The sequence below is a fragment of the Emydura macquarii genome, unplaced genomic scaffold (assembly GCF_026122565.2).
Source record: "Emydura macquarii macquarii isolate MOO-44397 ecotype Brisbane River unplaced genomic scaffold, CSIRO-AGI_Emac_v2 contig_1254, whole genome shotgun sequence".
In the NCBI taxonomy this organism is placed as follows: Eukaryota; Metazoa; Chordata; order Testudines; family Chelidae; genus Emydura; species Emydura macquarii.
In genome coordinates, this window is record NW_027131391.1 from 3,251,373 (window position 1) to 3,269,017 (window position 17,645).

General features: G+C 38.8%; 1 protein-coding gene across 6 annotated transcripts in view; it reads right to left on the reverse strand.

Annotated features, from left to right (window-relative positions):
* The window catches only part of CCDC60 (coiled-coil domain containing 60), a 138,696-nt gene that overhangs the window by 58,132 nt on the left and 62,919 nt on the right, over nucleotides 1-17,645 (reverse strand). For all 6 annotated transcript variants that reach the window (XR_010920230.1, XR_010920231.1, XM_067550288.1 and 3 more), the window contains 2 exons: nucleotides 2,897-2,989; nucleotides 1,491-1,582 (listed from right to left, as the gene is read on the reverse strand). Coding sequence is in view for 4 of the 6 variants with exons in the window: in XM_067550288.1 (XP_067406389.1) it covers nucleotides 1,491-1,582; nucleotides 2,897-2,989 (185 nt within the window). In the remaining 2 variants the exon portion in view is untranslated. The remainder of the gene's footprint in view (nucleotides 1-1,490; nucleotides 1,583-2,896; nucleotides 2,990-17,645) is intronic.

The window sequence follows — 17,645 nt, forward strand, 5'->3', positions numbered from 1 at the left end:
CTATAACAGAGCAGTGACAGATTTAAAACAATCCCAGACAGGGCTGAGGACTGAGCCCAGAGACAGGGCTAAAGATTTTAATAAGGGCACAGGGACAGGCCCCGTTGACATTTTATCCCGGAAACATTTGTTTGTTGACACATTGACTGTGTGTGACTTGACAGGAGGGCTGAACCACTGAAGACCTATCTGACAGGGTTAACAGCTGACAGGAGGTGTCGAGAGAATGTGTGTGCGCAGGTTCACACCCAACCAACAGGAGGCGCTCATGAGAGATGAATGTCCCCGGTCACACCGACTCCAGAGCTTTAACGCTCAATAGTTAAAGTTATGTTGAGTTTTATACTTAAAGCAGGTTTTAAATTTCTTATATTGCATGTTGAAACTAACATGGGAAAGGGGAGATTTTCAAAAGCACCTAAAGGATTTCAGAACATAAGGCTCACTGAAAGTCCCACTCCTATCTAATGTGTGGATGTGCTTATTACAAAATATAGGGAGTTGATCTGCAGCCCTGATTCTGACTGTGGAATCTCACATCCCACAGAAGGGGCAAGAGAGAGTCTGCACTCTGGAGACCCAAAGATAGAACCAGTGACTGGTTGCTACCCAGACCCAGCTGGCCTGAAAGCACAGGGGATCCAGAAGTTGGGCCTGGTTATTACAGCCTGGTGACTCTCCACTAGGGAGGACTCAGTCAGGGCTGTAAACTCACTTCTCTCTCTTCTGTTTTGAGACGAGAACTATATATGGTATTCCAAGTGAGTGCACACATCCATTTCTACAGTAGCATTACAATATTTTCACTATTATTTTCTATCCCACTCTTTATACACCCTAACATTTTGTTCACTTTTTTGACTGCTTTGATTATCAATCTCACCACAATATTGATTTGTGCAAAGAGTGAAGAGAGGATGCCAAGCATCTTAATAAAGGATACTGTAATAATGCTGTAACGGTGCTTCATGAGGGCTTTGAAACATAGATCTACCAAAATGATCACCATTTCTTCATGAAGAGATTACATCATTTTGAATAAGCATAAATGATAGAGATTGAGTAATAAACTCTATTTCTGAACTGTTGGTAGGTATAATGGCCTAGTTTGCCCATAACCAGACTGCTGCTATTGCAGCCCAAGGAATTTCCCTCTTTTCTACCCATAGCCTTAGGCTACGTCTTCACTGATGGTGGCAAATTCATTGCCGTCAGATCGATTTCTCTGGATCGACTGAGCAGTCAGTGAAGACCCGCTCAGTAGATCCAGAAATCGACGTGTTAAGACCACCTTCTCAAGTAGCGTAGCACTGCGTTCCCGTCGGCGCAGTGCAGTGAAGACGGCGTGCAGAAGAGAAGCAGAGAAGTCAACAGGAGTTACACAAGTTTTTTGCGTAGCTTGCATAACTCCGGTTGACTGCCACCGAATCTCAGAGGTAAGTGTAGACAAGCCATTAGATAGTCAATTTCTGTGTACTCCAGATTCTTACCTTGTGTGAGTAAGATCTTTACTAAGGGTCTTAAGATCTTTTTCTATTTGTTTAAATGGTGGGGGCTTCTTCAAAGGTTCTTGTGTAGTAGACTGAAAATAATTGAGAGGAAAAGAAACTGGATGTTAATAAAAATAGTTCATTAAAGTGGAAGCAGCAGAGGCAGCTAAAGTTAAGGTTATATAATAGTTCCTAGGTTTTTTTAAATGTTAATAGCATCAGTAGTCATAGCTTTCACATACTTTCAGATGCAGAAGTCTTTCTTGTTTACTTTCTAATGTGCTTACTCATTTATAAAAAAAATCAGGCTCAATCAGTCTTCCAACATTGTTTTGTGATAAACAGAAGGGAGATCTAACAGATTTAAAATAACCCAAAAGGTGGAAGCACACTGCAAAAAAGAAACATTGCTGCTAGACTGTCAAATGCAACCCAGCCAAATTATCAAATACAAATATGAGAGTGAAAGGTATTTTAGAATAGCCAACATGGAAACCAGCTTTCAAGGTTTTTCTTTAAATTTATGCTGTAGGAATTGCTTCAGTGCAGATACCCACAGACTATAATGTAGTTCTGTACTGTTATATTACACATCAACTAGAACATATGCTTGGGTGATCTTGGATGAATTACAGCAGCAGACTTGCCACAGTAATTGTTCTGTGCGTAGCAGAAAGAGGCATTTGAGTAAAATATCTCCATTCAATATTTAAATATGATACAGTTAGGTCATTCCAAGTGAAGGCTAGAAAAAACCTGTCTATGGGCCAAATTCTTGGCTGATGTAAATTTGTATAGCTCTATTGACCGCAGTGGAATAACACCCCCGTACACCAGCTGGTCCTATAGATCTAAATATATGCTGTGGTGGCAGATGCTCTAAAAAAATCAATAAAACATAAATAACTTTTTTAAATGAAAACTATAATAATGTGCTAACCATTTCTGCACTGAACATCAATGGAGGTTAAGATCCAGGCCTTTTAAAACATGTAAATTTAAATGAACAGAATGGAATAGATTAGCATTACTAAATTTGAAAATTAACAGCAGTGGTGTTACCAAATTAGAACCTGATCCTTCAGTCCCTTCTTAGGCAAACTTTCTACTGATTTCAATGATAGATTTACCTGGCCACAGATCATAGAATTGGGCCATAAAGTTTAGAATATTTATCAGCCAGAGAAAAAGCAGGACTTCTTAATGCCTTTTGAGAAAGGTCGGTTCAATGAGGTCGACAGTAATGATGTTGTATCATGATGGATAGTAAGGATTTAGGCCTTGATTCAGCAAGGTACTTGCGTAGGTGAGTAACTTTCAGCATGCAGGTAGCCTTATTGGCTAAAGTTATGCATGTGCTTAAGTACTTTTGCTCATTAAGGCCCTGATTCAGCAGTTAAACTCACCTTTGGTCTTGGGGAATACTTTGCAATAGTCACTTCATCCACTTTCTTTAGTACTTCTTCCTGAGCAGCAGATATCTCCTCTTTTACTGGTTCCTAAAAAATAAGTCAAAACATGTAATTATTTTGTACTGCTACTGCTAAGTATCTGTGTAATATAAGATTAAGATCTTCAAAATTAGTTGCACAAATCAATTTTCTTGTGCTAACCTATAAATATGCAGAGTCATAAATGAAGGCTAATTTTCATGTGGAGAAAGGGCATACAAACCTGTGTAATTTTGGCACTCAAAAATGTATTCACATTTGAAGCATATACAAACTGACCACTGTGCAAAATGCATGCATAGATTTTAAATTAAGTTGTGCAAGTTCTTAAAGTGCATTATAAATAACATTTCTCTTGGAAAATTTTTAGATGGGCCACTCTGTCTAACCTAAAAGGAAAATCCAATTTCCAAAACTTGGACTAGGAAATTGATTACCTGTAATTGCTGTTCTCTGAAGTTACACATTATGATAGACCACCATTCTTGGGTCTGTGCTTCAGCACACAACCAAGGCTCAGACACATGCAAGCCCCTGAAGTGGAACACAGGCACTTCATCAGTCCTCCAAACACCAGTTGTTTTTTTTCAAGTAGGCGGAAAATATATTCCCACAGGTATAAAAACCAAAACTGTTTAAAAAGTCTTAATAAAAAACAAAAGATTACAGAACTCTAACCTATGCATGGTAATCAGGCAAATGATTAGTTATTTCTGAGGTATTATTGGACGAAAGAGCTGGCTTATTGACTAATTTAATCAAAATAGGACTAGTCAGAGTCCTTGGTTAACTGCAGCTAGGAGGTTAGGGCAGAGCGGACTATATACTGAAGGTGAAGAGGTCTGCTCTTGATGCACACCAGACTCAATGCTTTGGGTGAAGTGCTCAATGTAAGTGTTGAGCACCACCAGGATAGTGTGTCACTGAGGGTGTAAAAATACCCAACCAACACACAACTTTTACCAGAACAAAGACCCAAAGTGAGGGAGTTGCTCTTTGGGCAAAGTAGCTTGTATATAGCCCTTGCGCTCCCCTAAGCACTGGAGATGTGATTCAGACAGCCCTAACTCAGAATACAGGAGCGGAATGTCCTTACACCCTACTCCCCGGCAACACAATGTTAGCCAGGGCAGAATCTAGCCTTAATGTAGTACACATGTGTAGTTTCAACACCATTACATAACAACAGAGTTCTTTCTTTTTAATTTGCAGTGTCTGATATAGGAAAAAGTAAAGAAAACAATATGGAAATGTCTCATCTGTTAAAATCTCTACATAATATTATTGAAATGACCCATACAAACAATCATGACAACATGTTATATGCAGGATTCACGAAAGGATTATTTTTTCATTTTGCTTTTTGTTTCTCTGAATAAATAGGCTATGAGGAAAAATCCCATCTCCTTTTAAAATATTTAAAGGACAGTTCCAGTGACCATTTCCCATTTTCAATATTACTGGATTGTCATGACATAATATCACACAATTCCATGCGTGTGCAGCACTGGTTTATAAATATCAAAATCCATAAATTATATATGGAAACATGACCCAAAGTAAGATTCCATGGGAAATCATCCAAAAACATTTTGATTATGATGATTAAGATCAGTAATTTTTGTTTTTTAAAATATGCACTTAGCTGTTGTGGAGATAAATGAACTGCAGAGAAGTTACAGCAGATGGCGCTAGATGCCACCTGACTGGACCCAGCTCTGTTCTTGTAAAACTGAATCTGAATCCTTTCTGTGCACATAAAATGTTGCTTATGGCACAAAAGAAGCTCCACCTTCCCTGTCTGTCCTTGGCCATACTTTGCCCATTCTCTATGCTGTTAAGTCCCATAAGTTTTCCATCTCTAAGTACTGTTTGACAAAGGGATTATTTCAGTTTGTTCCTTTTGTGCGTTCTTGCTGCTACCCAATGCATGCCATAGCAGATACTCTTGGGCTTCATTCTTAAAACATTTTCTTTTCTGGATAATTTTGGAGATAAGGAGTGTTGAACACTGACAAATCTCAGCATTTGTTATAAAATCCTTCCATTGAACACCTAGTATTTTCCTAAGGTATTTGCTTTTGAAGCATTTAGAGATCTGTCTATATCTTTGGTGGATTTCCAGCTTTCACATCTATATGTGAAAGTGGAAATAACATTTGAGTTGATGATTCATAGTTTAGTCTTTGAGAAATAGATTTTCAATGACAATCTTGTTTAAGCTGGTTAAATGCAGCTGTTGCCTTGCCAATTTGTGATATTATTTCCTTCTGGCTATCCCCAGTGGCTTGCATGTTACTGCCAAGGTATGTGAATTGACTCCCCACTTGTATTCCTTTGCCTTCTAAAGTAATGCTTTAGAAAGGAGTTTTATTACTGCTTTACTGTTATAGTTGCAAAATGTTAATGTGTTTGAAATGAATCTGTGCTGCCTCCATCACAGAGCACCCATTAGCCATATGACTGACTTACTGCATTTGTTGCTGGCCTACCAGCAACCTAGTAAAGATAACTCTTGATCATATCAATAAATCTAATCAGCCCTCATGAAACCCGTGATGTTGATGTGCCAAAGCTTCAAGTTTTGGCTGCCTACTGGACTGAATTCTGAATGTTGTTTTTTATAGGCAATAGTCAAGCTGAGTTCCAGTGTGGTACATTCAGAGCTTTTATTTTATTTTACTTTTTTACAGCCACTGCTTAGTATTGGCCTTTCCCCACTTTCTTCTCCAATAAAACAAGGAAATGCGAAACAGAGACACAAGGACTGAAGGAGAATTTGCAATTAATGCACAGATTCCCAAGCAAAAAGCTTCATTAAGAATGAGTAATGTAGAATTAAGATTGTGCTCAAAATAATATTAATAAAAGTACTTTAGTCTTTTTTAAAAAAAACCCACAGGAAAAAAACCTTAGACACAAAGGAAATCCTCAGATACAGGGCCAGATCCTCTGCTCCATTAAGGCTATACTACACCAATCTAATGATGCAAAGCACCCTAAACTGGCCATTTGAGAATTCTCTTTGCTAAGGGGAATCATTGGGTATGCAGAGCTGTTGCAGCAGCTACCATGCCATCTCGTTCTGGCTCTGGGTGCAGAAGGATTAGGGAAATGGTACATGAAGGATGTAAAAAGAGAGGAAAGGTAGGTCTTTTGCTCAAGACACAAGCCTAAAACTCAGGCTATGGGGATTCAATTCCCAGCTCTGACACAGACTTCTTGTGTGACCCCAGGCAGATCCCTGATCCAAAGCCCACTGAAGTTAATGGTATTCTTTCCAGGGGCTCTGAATCAAATACTGATTCTCTCTGTGCCTCTGCTCCCCATCTGTAAAACTGGAATAAACAACACTTCCCATCACACTTAGCCTGCACAGGGATTTTGCAAAATAAATTCATTATCGTGTATGAAGCATTCAGATGCTGTGATGATGGAGGTCATAAGGATACACAGCAAAGAGTTACAACTCTGCTGTTTCTGTACATGAAAAAAGCTTAAATAGCCTTGTTTTGTTTATCCAGTCTCTCTCCCGCAGCTTATTATATACCTCATGGAGAACCTCTTTTTATTTCCTTGTCTCCAAGGAACACTGACCTAATTTTGTTACATTTTTTGAATAATTAAAATCCTTGGGACAAACTCCTAGCAGAGTTACACCATAGTTGATTTTGGCCCATGGAGTAACTGTATTATTCCGGTTACCCTCTTCCCTATCAAATCTTTTCATGATAAGGTGACCTGAAATGCACACGGTATTTCAAATGAGTCCTCACAGGCTTTAGAAAAATTCTCTCTCTCTTGGAAATGACACCTCTATTTTTGCATCTCAGACTCCTGTTTGCTTTTGTGTTTTGTTTGTTTCATTGATGTGGTTGTTAGGCAACATGCCAAAGGGTTTAACTTTATGCAACACTCCCCAACACATCTATTCACTGTGTTTTGTACTGCATGACCAATGAAAGTATTTCCACTTCTGGTTAATGTTTTTTAGATATCACACCATTGCTGATGTCAAAATTATAAATGCTTCCACCCCATCTTCCCTCATTTTATCTGGAGATCCATTAATTCATCCCATTAGAAATTAATATAATCTGTGTTAAACTGAAAAGTAAAAATTAAAAATATTTGCCTTTCAGAGTCAGAGTGGTGCAGACTATCATTCTGGTATTTAGTAAACTTTAAATAGAGTTTAAAGTAAAGTAGGAAACAACTGAAGAATTCCAGTCAGAAATGAAGGGGCTAAAGAAATATAAACAGCTTTGAAAATTGACAATTTCTAGTCAGATGTAGGACTTCCTCTTATTGGAATGCTATATTAAAATATGCAAGTTTGTGAACCAAGAGAGGAGTTGCTAATAAAATTATCAAATCAATATCATCTGCAGCATAGGTTCCATTCAAGAGAAAAATAACAACAGAAAAAGAATAAGCTACTCTCTTCTTTTACAGTGAGAACAAAGTTAATTTGAGAAGGGGTAGAGGAAGACACAGCTAGGCAGCCTCAGGAAAGTCAAGGAAATGTAATTGAGAAAGAATTATCTCTTTAATTACTTCTGACCAAATCAATAAAAACTGCAGAAAAAAGAAGTACAACTGCCTCATGGCAGAGGATGAAGAACAGCAAAAGTTGAAGATGACCATGAAACAAAAGAAAAGGCCAGACAAGTTGGAAGCGATTAAAGCACTTCTCTTTCACAGAATGGAAAGGTACCAGTAAAATAAATACCTACAAAGGAGAATGGCTATTTCTGACCACTGCTCAGCCCTGAAGATTGTTGAATGTATACTTCGTTATTTTAATATGTTAGACAATGTTTCTTCCATACCTGTCCTGTGGGGGAAATGAGAGGAAGGGATGATTTGCTGACTGTATAAATTTAATATAGTATGACACAATCTTGTAAATGTATTTTAGTAAGATAGGCCAAGATGCCATCTCCCCCACGGCTTCATCCCCAGATGATATGAACAACAGTCAAGCCTGAAGGTTAAAAACGCATAGATACGTGTGGCCGGCTATGTGCATGATGTGACGGGGAACAATTTTCTGGCTAGTCACAGATGGAAAAGGGTGTATTTGATGCAATGGCTATTTGGGCATCCTATAGCAATGAAGATTCTATAGGACCTAAAGCTATCTAGCTTAGATACTTATATGGCCCCCTTACCACAGTAGTTGAGCAGCTCACAATCTTTAATGTATTCATCCTCAAAACACCCCTGCGAGGTAGAGGACTATTATCCCCATTTTACAGATAAGGAACTGAGGCACAGAGAAACTAAGTGACTTGTCAAAGATCACACAAGGAATCTGTATCGGAGTACAGCACTGAACCCAGGTCTCCCAGTCACAGGCTAGCAACCTAACCAATGGAACATCATTCCTCTCCTGTAAGTTGATTTGGTTAGTCTTGTCTGTGGATTCATTTGTTAAGAGGATGCACTCAAAGGCATTTGATTCTCAAGTGACCTTTTCTTACATTTGAGGCTGGAAGGGAACAGAATGGCTAGTCCACCTCCAGATTTGTTCTGTGTGTGTCTGGATATGTGGTGAATGTCCTCAGGTGAGCCAACACTGATCATGTGGTGCAAATTAGCCAGGTTGCTGTGATGCAGAGTAGATCAGGCAGATCATTGGCAGTGAGATCATGGATGGTGAAGGGTTTATTCATGACAGAACTTGCAGTGGCCAGCATGAAGATGAAGTTCTGGTGTTTGTCTGATTTGGGGCTATGTTAAGTGTGTGGATTGCTTTAGATTGGTTGCAGTTGTATAACTGTCTTCCTTATAGGTACTGGCCAGTGTTTCCTCTGTTTATTTCTTGATTTTATGACTTGTCTTGGAAAGAAATGCACATGAATGGTCACCTTAACTGGCAGCCACGGTAAGCTGCAGAGTGGCAAGTCTGCACAACTCCCTTGGGTTCTGAGATAAGATAGGCTGAACAACCTGAGCAATGTTCTGTGCTGTGGGAAGGGGCAAAAATGGTGCAAAGTAGAATTGCAAATGGGAGGTATTTTTCAGAGACCCATGCATTAGGCAATTTGTGGGCAGGTAGGGGAGGAGATGTAGCTTATGTACTGCTATGGGATGCCGCCAGGCAGAGAAAGGGGAAAGAATGAGATACTGCTAAGAAAAAGTACATGCTCCTAAGAAGAGACAAACTAAAATTTAAAAAGTGTGAAAAATCAGTGTGCTAAATTTTTCACTCAATATCTGCATGCAACTCCAGCTCCACACATAGAATCAGAATATTAGAGTTGGAAGGGACCTCAGGAGGTCATCTAGTCCAACCCCCTGCTCAAAGCAGGACTAACCTCAGCTATATCATCCCAGCCAGGGCTTTGTCAAGCCGCAGCTTAAAAACCTCTAAGGATGGAGATTCCACCACCTCCCTAGGTAACCCATTCCAGTGCTTCACCACCCTCCTAGTGAAAAACTTTTTCCTAATGTCCAACCTAGACCTCCCGCCCTGCAACTTGAGACCGTTGCTCCTTGTTCTGTCATCTGCCACCACCGAGAACAGCCTAGCCCCATCCTCCCTGGAACCCCCTTTCAGGTAGTTAAAGGCCGCTATCAAATCCCCCCTCATTCTTCTCTTTTGCAGACTAAACAAGCCCAGTTCCCTCAGCCTCTCCTCATAAGTCCTGTGCTCCAGCCCCCTAATCATTTTGGTTGCCCTCCGCTGGACTCTCTCCAACTTGTCCACATCCTTTTTGTAGTGGGGGGCCCAAAACTGGACACAGTATTCTAAATGCGGCCTCACCAATGCCGAATAGAGGGGAATAATCACTTCCTGTGACCTGCTGGCAATGCCCCTCCTAATGCAGCCAATATGCTATTAGCCTTCTTGACAACCAGGGCACACTGCTGACTCATATCCAGCTTTTTATCCACTGTTACCCCCAGGTCCTTTTCTGCAGAGCTGCTGCCCAGCAGCTCGTCGGTCCCCAGTCTATAGCTGTGCATGAGATTCTTCCTTCCTAAGTGGAGAACTCTGCACTTTTCTTTGTTGAACCTCATTAGATTTCTTTTGGCCCAATCCTCCAGTTAGTTTAGGTCACTCTGTATCCTATCCCTACCTTGTAACTACCATGTAACTAAGAATTTGCCCATTGCATGTAAGCTCTATACAGCAGGGATAGAACAACAGACAGTGGTTTGGGAACAGACTAGCAGGTAAAACACACAGACTTAGCCCTCTCTCTTTGTAAATAACATTTGACATTTTAGAAGATCACAGATTTTATAATTTCCAAAACTTTTTTCAAAAATTCAAAATTGCAACAATTTTTACAAATGAATGTTGGTCAAAAATTACAAACAATCTCCATTTAAAATGGAGTCACGCCAAAAGATTATTTATCGTCTGGACAGAATAGCATTGACATTTACCAAAAGTACCAACAAAAGGTCCAGAAAATCTCAGAAAGACTGGCTACTTTGTCTGTCACTGTCATGCCGGTAATGGAAAAGAGCTTCAAATGACAACCTAGTCAGAAGATAGCAATGAAAAATGCTGAGGACTGTATGGCTTGTGGTGGTAGAAATTGGCTATAAAACCTTTCACCCCATTGGGAAGTTGTCTTGGTCCCAGTACTAGTGAATAAATGTATTCATGATCAAAGCCATCATCATAATTGGCATCCCTTCCTGTCATCCAAATTGAGATATGTTTTCAGGGAGGTAGTGGGGGCAAGCTTCCACTACTGCTGCTTGTTATGTGGATAAACAGAGTATTTCAGTCTGTAAGGTTGTCAAGCTGGCATCTTTTTTCTAAGAACTAAATTCATTTTAAGCCACCCCAAAACAAAACAACAACAAAAAAGTGAAAAATGCAACATGACAGACTTCTTGGCATAATTTCCTCACACAACAGCTGGCCCAATATGCCGTCTCAAAAGAAAAAAAATTGGCTGCTTTCTAAAGAACTTTATATCAAATAAGCCAAATCCTAAAGGTCTTTAAAAAGAAGAAAGTCTTTTTAGGAGGCATTATGGGCAGGAGGAAATATTGGTAGAATGAACGAATTACGGGGAACTCAGGCACCACCATTGGAAGGAATTGTGGATGTGGAAGCAAGTCGAGTTTTCCCTTATAAACATAGCTAGGATGGATCAGTCACTAGAGCCGGAAACTCAAACTCTGAGATTAGTTACTTTCATAGTTTTTTAAACAGCCCTTTTATGTAAGAAGCTTGCGCTCAGAAGGTTCATATGACTCACAAAGGGGTTTCATCAATTTTGTCTGGACTGTTTTGCTTTTACTGACATCTCATGACACCAGACTTTTTGGTAGACAGATTAAAATGCATTAAATCCATCTGAGAATGGGTCAATTTTTTTTTAATAGATCAAAGGAAGTCTAGTGATATGTTGAGTTAATCACTGGAGGCATGGGTTCTGATCACGAGTCAGCTTTGGGTTTACTTAGTCCTGCTTTATGTAATACCTGAAACAAGGTTAGTTCTAATTATTTTTCTTTTGTTCTCTATTTTTCTGCAGTTTGCAAATAATAATACTAAAACAAACTGACTGGGGCCTTGGAGGTTGGTAGTGGGAACTATAATTCATTAGGTGTCTCACAGACTCTGACTTCAGGGAAGGCAGAATAAGAAGTGGTTCACAGCTTGCATACAAGTATAAAATGATTCTACAAACAATACTGAAAGGGGGATTGGCAGGGACCAATCAGTGCACAAGGAAAGCTGAGTGATCTAAAAGATACTAGGCTTCAGGTTAGAGTTATTGAATTACTAAAAGCTAAATTCTTCTCTGTTTATGAGTAGCTTCCAGTGAAGTCCATAAACTTCAATGAGCATCATACGTACATCTCGGTTCAAAGTTTGGCTATTAATGTTGTAGAAAGCTGATCCTCCTCAGATTACTGTAGGAAGAATTGAGCAACTTTTGTAGGGCAAATGAAAGGCTAAAATTGCTTACATACACAGCAGTTTAGGTCTTCTGTCTTCTGTCAATCTTCTGTCAATGAGCTCTATATGCCTTCTAACATATGTCTTGTACACAAACAAGCTAGCTTACCATATTTCTTTGAAAAAACATCAAATTCTTCTCACTTTAGGAAAGCTATGAGCAACAGAAATACCGGAGAAGATTTGCTCATTTCTTTAGACTAATAGGGTAATTTGATCAGAATCTTTATCCTACTTCACATCAAGATTTTTATAGTGTGGACATTAGTGAATCATTTCTTCAATAAAACTGAGAAAGATCTACTGCTAATGGCACCTTTCCTTATGCAGAAAACTGAAATCTTCCTATTTAGATTTGCAAAAGAGATTCATCTTGGATTCATCCATTTTCAGAATATTTGATTTCTGACGTCCTAAACTAGGACTGTCAATTATGAGCTATTCACAAGTGACTTACCTGATTGTGATTACAGTCTCAGTCCCTACAAATTGCAATAAGGAAATGTATGGCCTGATTGGACAATGAATAAAGTAATCTCCCTTTGTCCTCTGCTTGCTCACTTTCAAAAGCATTCATTTAGATCAGGAGTTTTCAACTTTTTTTTAGAAACTGTACCCCTACGGTCTCAAGGTTTCACCTGAAGTACCCCTTCATGGTTTTCACTCTCACCACGGTTGCAATAAAAGGCATAATGGCCTAAAATGAACACATTTTCTTAGTTTATCTAAAATACATAATTTACATCACAGCAGAACTGACACTATTACGTTAGAACAGAGTTCCAAACAGTAGTTCTTAAAGCACCTGGCTCTGGCAGGGCTCTGTTGCCTCTGCCTCTGGCCAGGCTCCGCTGCCCCCTGCCCTGCACTTACCCGTCAACCCCCCTGCACTTACCCGCCGTGCAGCACCTGGCTCTACTGCTCCAGCCCCGCAGCCCGGCACTGGCTCGGACAGGGCGGCCTCACCTCCCGGCCTGGAGGGGGGCGCCCAGCTGGGAGCTTCCTGTGCCCTCTTGTCCCTGCTGCACGTTGTGACCCAACGCCCCCTGAAGGCCGGTTCCTGGAGGCCCCCTTAGTAGGCGACTGCCCGCCTCATGCCCAGTCCAGCATGCAGCAACTCGCCTCCCACCTAGTCCTGCTTCCTGCCAGGAAGCGGGGTGCAGTTGCCCACATACCCTCTGCGCTACTCTGAAGTATCCCCAGGGGTATGCGTACCCCTGGTTGAAAACCTCTGTTTTAGATATATTTTTTCCTTATATCAATTTTAATTTAGCATAATTCACGGTGAACAATTTGCTAGGTGTTTCAAAAGATGATCATCACTCATCTATTCTCTAATTTAGAATCTGGATCATCAAATTATTTGATGTAAATTGGTGGCCTTCAATAAACAAATGGTTAGTACTTGGTCCCCTACAGATTTGCACATTGGCAATACATAATACATTCCAGTATTAAACCTTGAAACATGTTTCTATCCTGGACCTGGATATTTGTTACTTTGACGGAGCTGGCTTTCCTGAAGACAAAATAAATGTATTGATGACATATTAGAATGTAGAACCTCATATGAAAGAAAAAGAAGATTTTCCCTCAATGCCCTGAAGTCAGCAATGCTGTGTTTCATTCTCCTTTCATTCTCCAAATACGCTTCTCCAGAGCAACTGGACATTTCCAGTTTTCTCCATTCATGTTACTGAATGCTTCCAGGGAAAGTGCTCCCAGAACATTTGTACAGTACATTATACTAGTAGCAAAAGAATAAAATGCAGAAGTAACTCTTTTCTTTTGCTGGCGCATTGTATTCACATCAACCTTGCTTTGTTGAAAGTCTCTTCAGGATGACCAATGGTTCCATTATACTTGTTGCTCCTGCTATGGTAAAGCCTGTGGAAACCATAATAGTGCAACCTATCATGGGTTTCTTTCATGGTATATAAAAATATAAGATGATCTCCGTAAATTTGGATCTTGACAAAAAATAATTGATTACCCTTGAGCTATACAGTGAGAATAATACTAGTTTTATTATGGAATTTCTCTACACTATATATAAACAATTGTTTCTTCCAAATTAAAACTTCAACATATTTTGTGCAGTCTAATCTTCTGGAATATTCCAAATCATATTTTAACAAATTCACAGGATTGAGCTGGTATAACTAGAGATTTAATGACCTATAAAATGAATAGTGTACATCTGGCAATCCAAAAAGAGTGTTTACCACCTGTACCTCACAAAATTGGATCTAATGTTCAATTTCTATTTTTTTTTTCACGCAGCTATTGCTGTTTATTCCACAAAATGAACATACACTTCTGGATGTAGCTGCATACCAAGATTAAAAAAATCTTTCAAGCTTTTTCTAATAGTCTTGCAAAAATATTTTAAATACAATGAAGAAAGAGTATTAGGCAACAATATACAGTGGCTGCTATGTATAAATGGATGTACAATACCTGAGATATCCCAGGTGTTGAAAATACAATGTTTATGAACAGAAATAAATATAAAGCCAAATTCTGGACCACTTTTCCATTTCAACTTTTCAAACAGGCATAGGACCAAATTCATCCTTGGAATACAAGTCCTGACTTCAGTGGAGTCAAGACAAAGATTAATTTGGTCCATATTGCAAAAGTAGAATTGTTTGCCCATATCCTGGCTGACAGCTATCCCTTACACAGTAAACGCCACACAGATTGATTCTGTCAAGAGTATGAATGTGTGTGTGTATTTTATATAGGCCATTGCTAGATTGAGATGCCCCTTCACCATTAGGCTCTACTTCAAATATACCTCTTTGACTCTGATTCTGGAGATCCTATGGATTAGCAGGAGCTTGAGGTATAAATTGTGATTAAGTAATTCAAGTGATTTCATTGCTTAGTTCAGTAGCTGTAAAAAAATAATTAGGCAGGCCAAAAAAGAATCTGAAGAGCAATTTAGCAAAAGACAAAAACTAACAGCAATTTTTTGGAAGTACATCAGAAGCCAGAAGCCTGCAAAAAAGAAAAAAAAAAAAAAAAAGAACAGTGGGGCCACTGGACTATCAAGGTGCTAAAGGAGACCTCAAGGAAGACAAGGCAGATGTGGAGGAACTAAATGAATTATTTGCATTGGACTTTACTGTAGAGGATGTGAGGGAGATTCCTACAATTGAGCTATTCTTTTTAGGTAACAGATCTGAGGAACTGTCCCAGATTGAGATGTCAACAGAAGAGATTTTGGAACAAGTTGATAAATTAAACAGTAATAAGTCACCAGGAGCAGATGGTATTCACTCAAAAGTGAATATTAAATTTTAGAACTATTAACTGTGGTATGTAACCTATCACTTAATCAGCCTCTGTATCAGATGACTGGATAGCAGCTAATGTAATGCTGATTTTTTAAAAAGGAAATTACAGGTCGGTAAACCTAATTTCAGTACCAGGCAAAATGGTTGAAACTATAGTAAAGAATAGAATTATCAGACACATAGATGAACACAATATGTTGGGGAAGAGTCAACACGGCTTTTGTAAAGGGAAATCATGACTCACCAATCTATTAGAATTCTTTGAGGGAGTTAACAAACATGTGATCCAGGGATATCCAGTGGATATAGTGTACTTGGACTTTCAGAAAGCTTTTGACAAGGTCCCTCACCATAGGCTCTTAAGCAAACTAAGCAGTTATGAGATAAGAGGGAAGGTCCGCTCATAGATCAGTCACTAGTTAAAAGATAGGAAACAAAGGGTACCAATAAATGGTCAGTTTTCACAGTGCAAAGAGGTAAATAGAAGGATCCCCCAAAGATCTGTACTGGGACCAGTGCTGTTCAACATATTAATATACGATCTGGAAAAGGAGGTAAACAGTGAGGTGGAAAAGTTTCCAGGCTACACAAAATTACTCAAGATACTTAAGTTCAAAGCTGACACTGAAGAGTTACAAAGGGATCTCACAAAACTGGGTGACTTGGAAAGAAAATGACAAATGAACTATACGTACAAAATGATGGGGTCTAAATTAGCTCTTACCATTCACAAAAGAGATCTTGGAGTCATTGTGGATCATTCTCTGAAAACATCTGCTCAATGTGCAGCAGCAGTCAAAAATGCTAATGATATTAGGAACTATTAGGAAAGGGGTAAATGATAAGACAGAAAATATCATAATGCTGCTATATAAATCCATGATATGCCCACACCTTGAATACTGTGTGCAGTTCTGGTCACTCCATCTCAAAAAAGATATATCATAATTGGAAAAAGTATAGAGAAGGACAAAGTAAAAAGACTGGAATTATTCAATTTAGAAAAGAGATGACAAAGCAGGGATATGATGAATGGTGCATAGAAAGTGACTAGGGAAGTGTTATTTACCCCTTCACACAAGACAAAAATCAGGGGTCACCCAATTAAATTAATAGGCAGCAGGTTTAAAAACATACATAAGGAAGTACTTCTTCACACAACACATAATCAACCTGTGGAACTCATTGCTAGGGGATGTTGTGCAGGCCAAAAGTATAATTGCGTTCAAAAAAGAAAGAATTAGGTAAGTTGATGGAGGATAGGTCCATCAATGGCTATTAGCCTGTACTGTTTCCTGTGTGTGGTGTGGCAATTGGGCCAAGTAATCCACCATCTATGCAGTCTCCCTCATACAACCAATGAAAACGTTGAATGCAAAGTATCTGTAAAATAAAGATGGTGATTGGCTGAGTTACCTATAATATCACAATGGCCCAGGACTCTTTGCATACATAGATGCCTCATTTAGCTGTACACCACACAGGTGTAATTTGTAAAGTCAAAATGTCTGAGAATTTACAAGTTGGATGGTAACAGATCGCTAATCCCAGTAATAATTGAACATAGTGATATTCTGAACAAAAAGAGCTCTTAAACATGTTTGTAGCTGTTTCCATCGCATCACACTAACTTGACTGACATTCTAGGCTTCAAGGTGACACACGGAATGACAACCATGTTATCTTATTATATAAATAATATGTGAGGTGTGTGGTCACCCAGGTACCTGAACACCTTCAGTGAGACACAAGGCTGAAAGAGAGGATGAAATCCTAACCTGATTTAAATCAACGAAAAAACTCCCATAAATTTCAATGGGGACAGGATATCAGAGACTTGAAGTGAGGGTATTCAGTATAACATCACTACATTTTTTTTTTTTTTGGCATTAACTAACACTTTACATTTTTTTAAAAAGCTCTCCCAAATTTAGTTTTTATGTATCAGTTCGAAAGATATATAAAAGTTGTTTAGAGTTTTGCATTTTTTTTAAAAGTCATATTCAAAGTGATCATCTCAACACACATCTATGAAAACATTAGATTTATTTTTTAAAATGCCTCTAAGCTACTCTATACACAAAGAAACAAAACTTGTCGATTCAACCAAAATATTAAAGAAATTCCACAAGTGTTGTTGAATAATAAAGTGCAAAGTTTACAGTGACTGGCTTTTATTAGTAATTGAGATTTAGAAAAAAAATATATTTAAACTTTACATATTAGGGGCTATGACAATTTACCAGTTATTTACACCAGCTGAGCATCTGTCCCTATAACATTTTATCTGTGGGTTAAGTTGACATATCTAAACCATTAAAGCTTTACACATACAAATTACACTGTTACCAAAAACTCAATAAAAACTCAGCCCTAAACAGTACCCACTTGGTGAGCTTTATTTTCTTTATATATACGCCTACACCATTGGTATTTGACCTTTCGAAGGATAACTATCACCAGT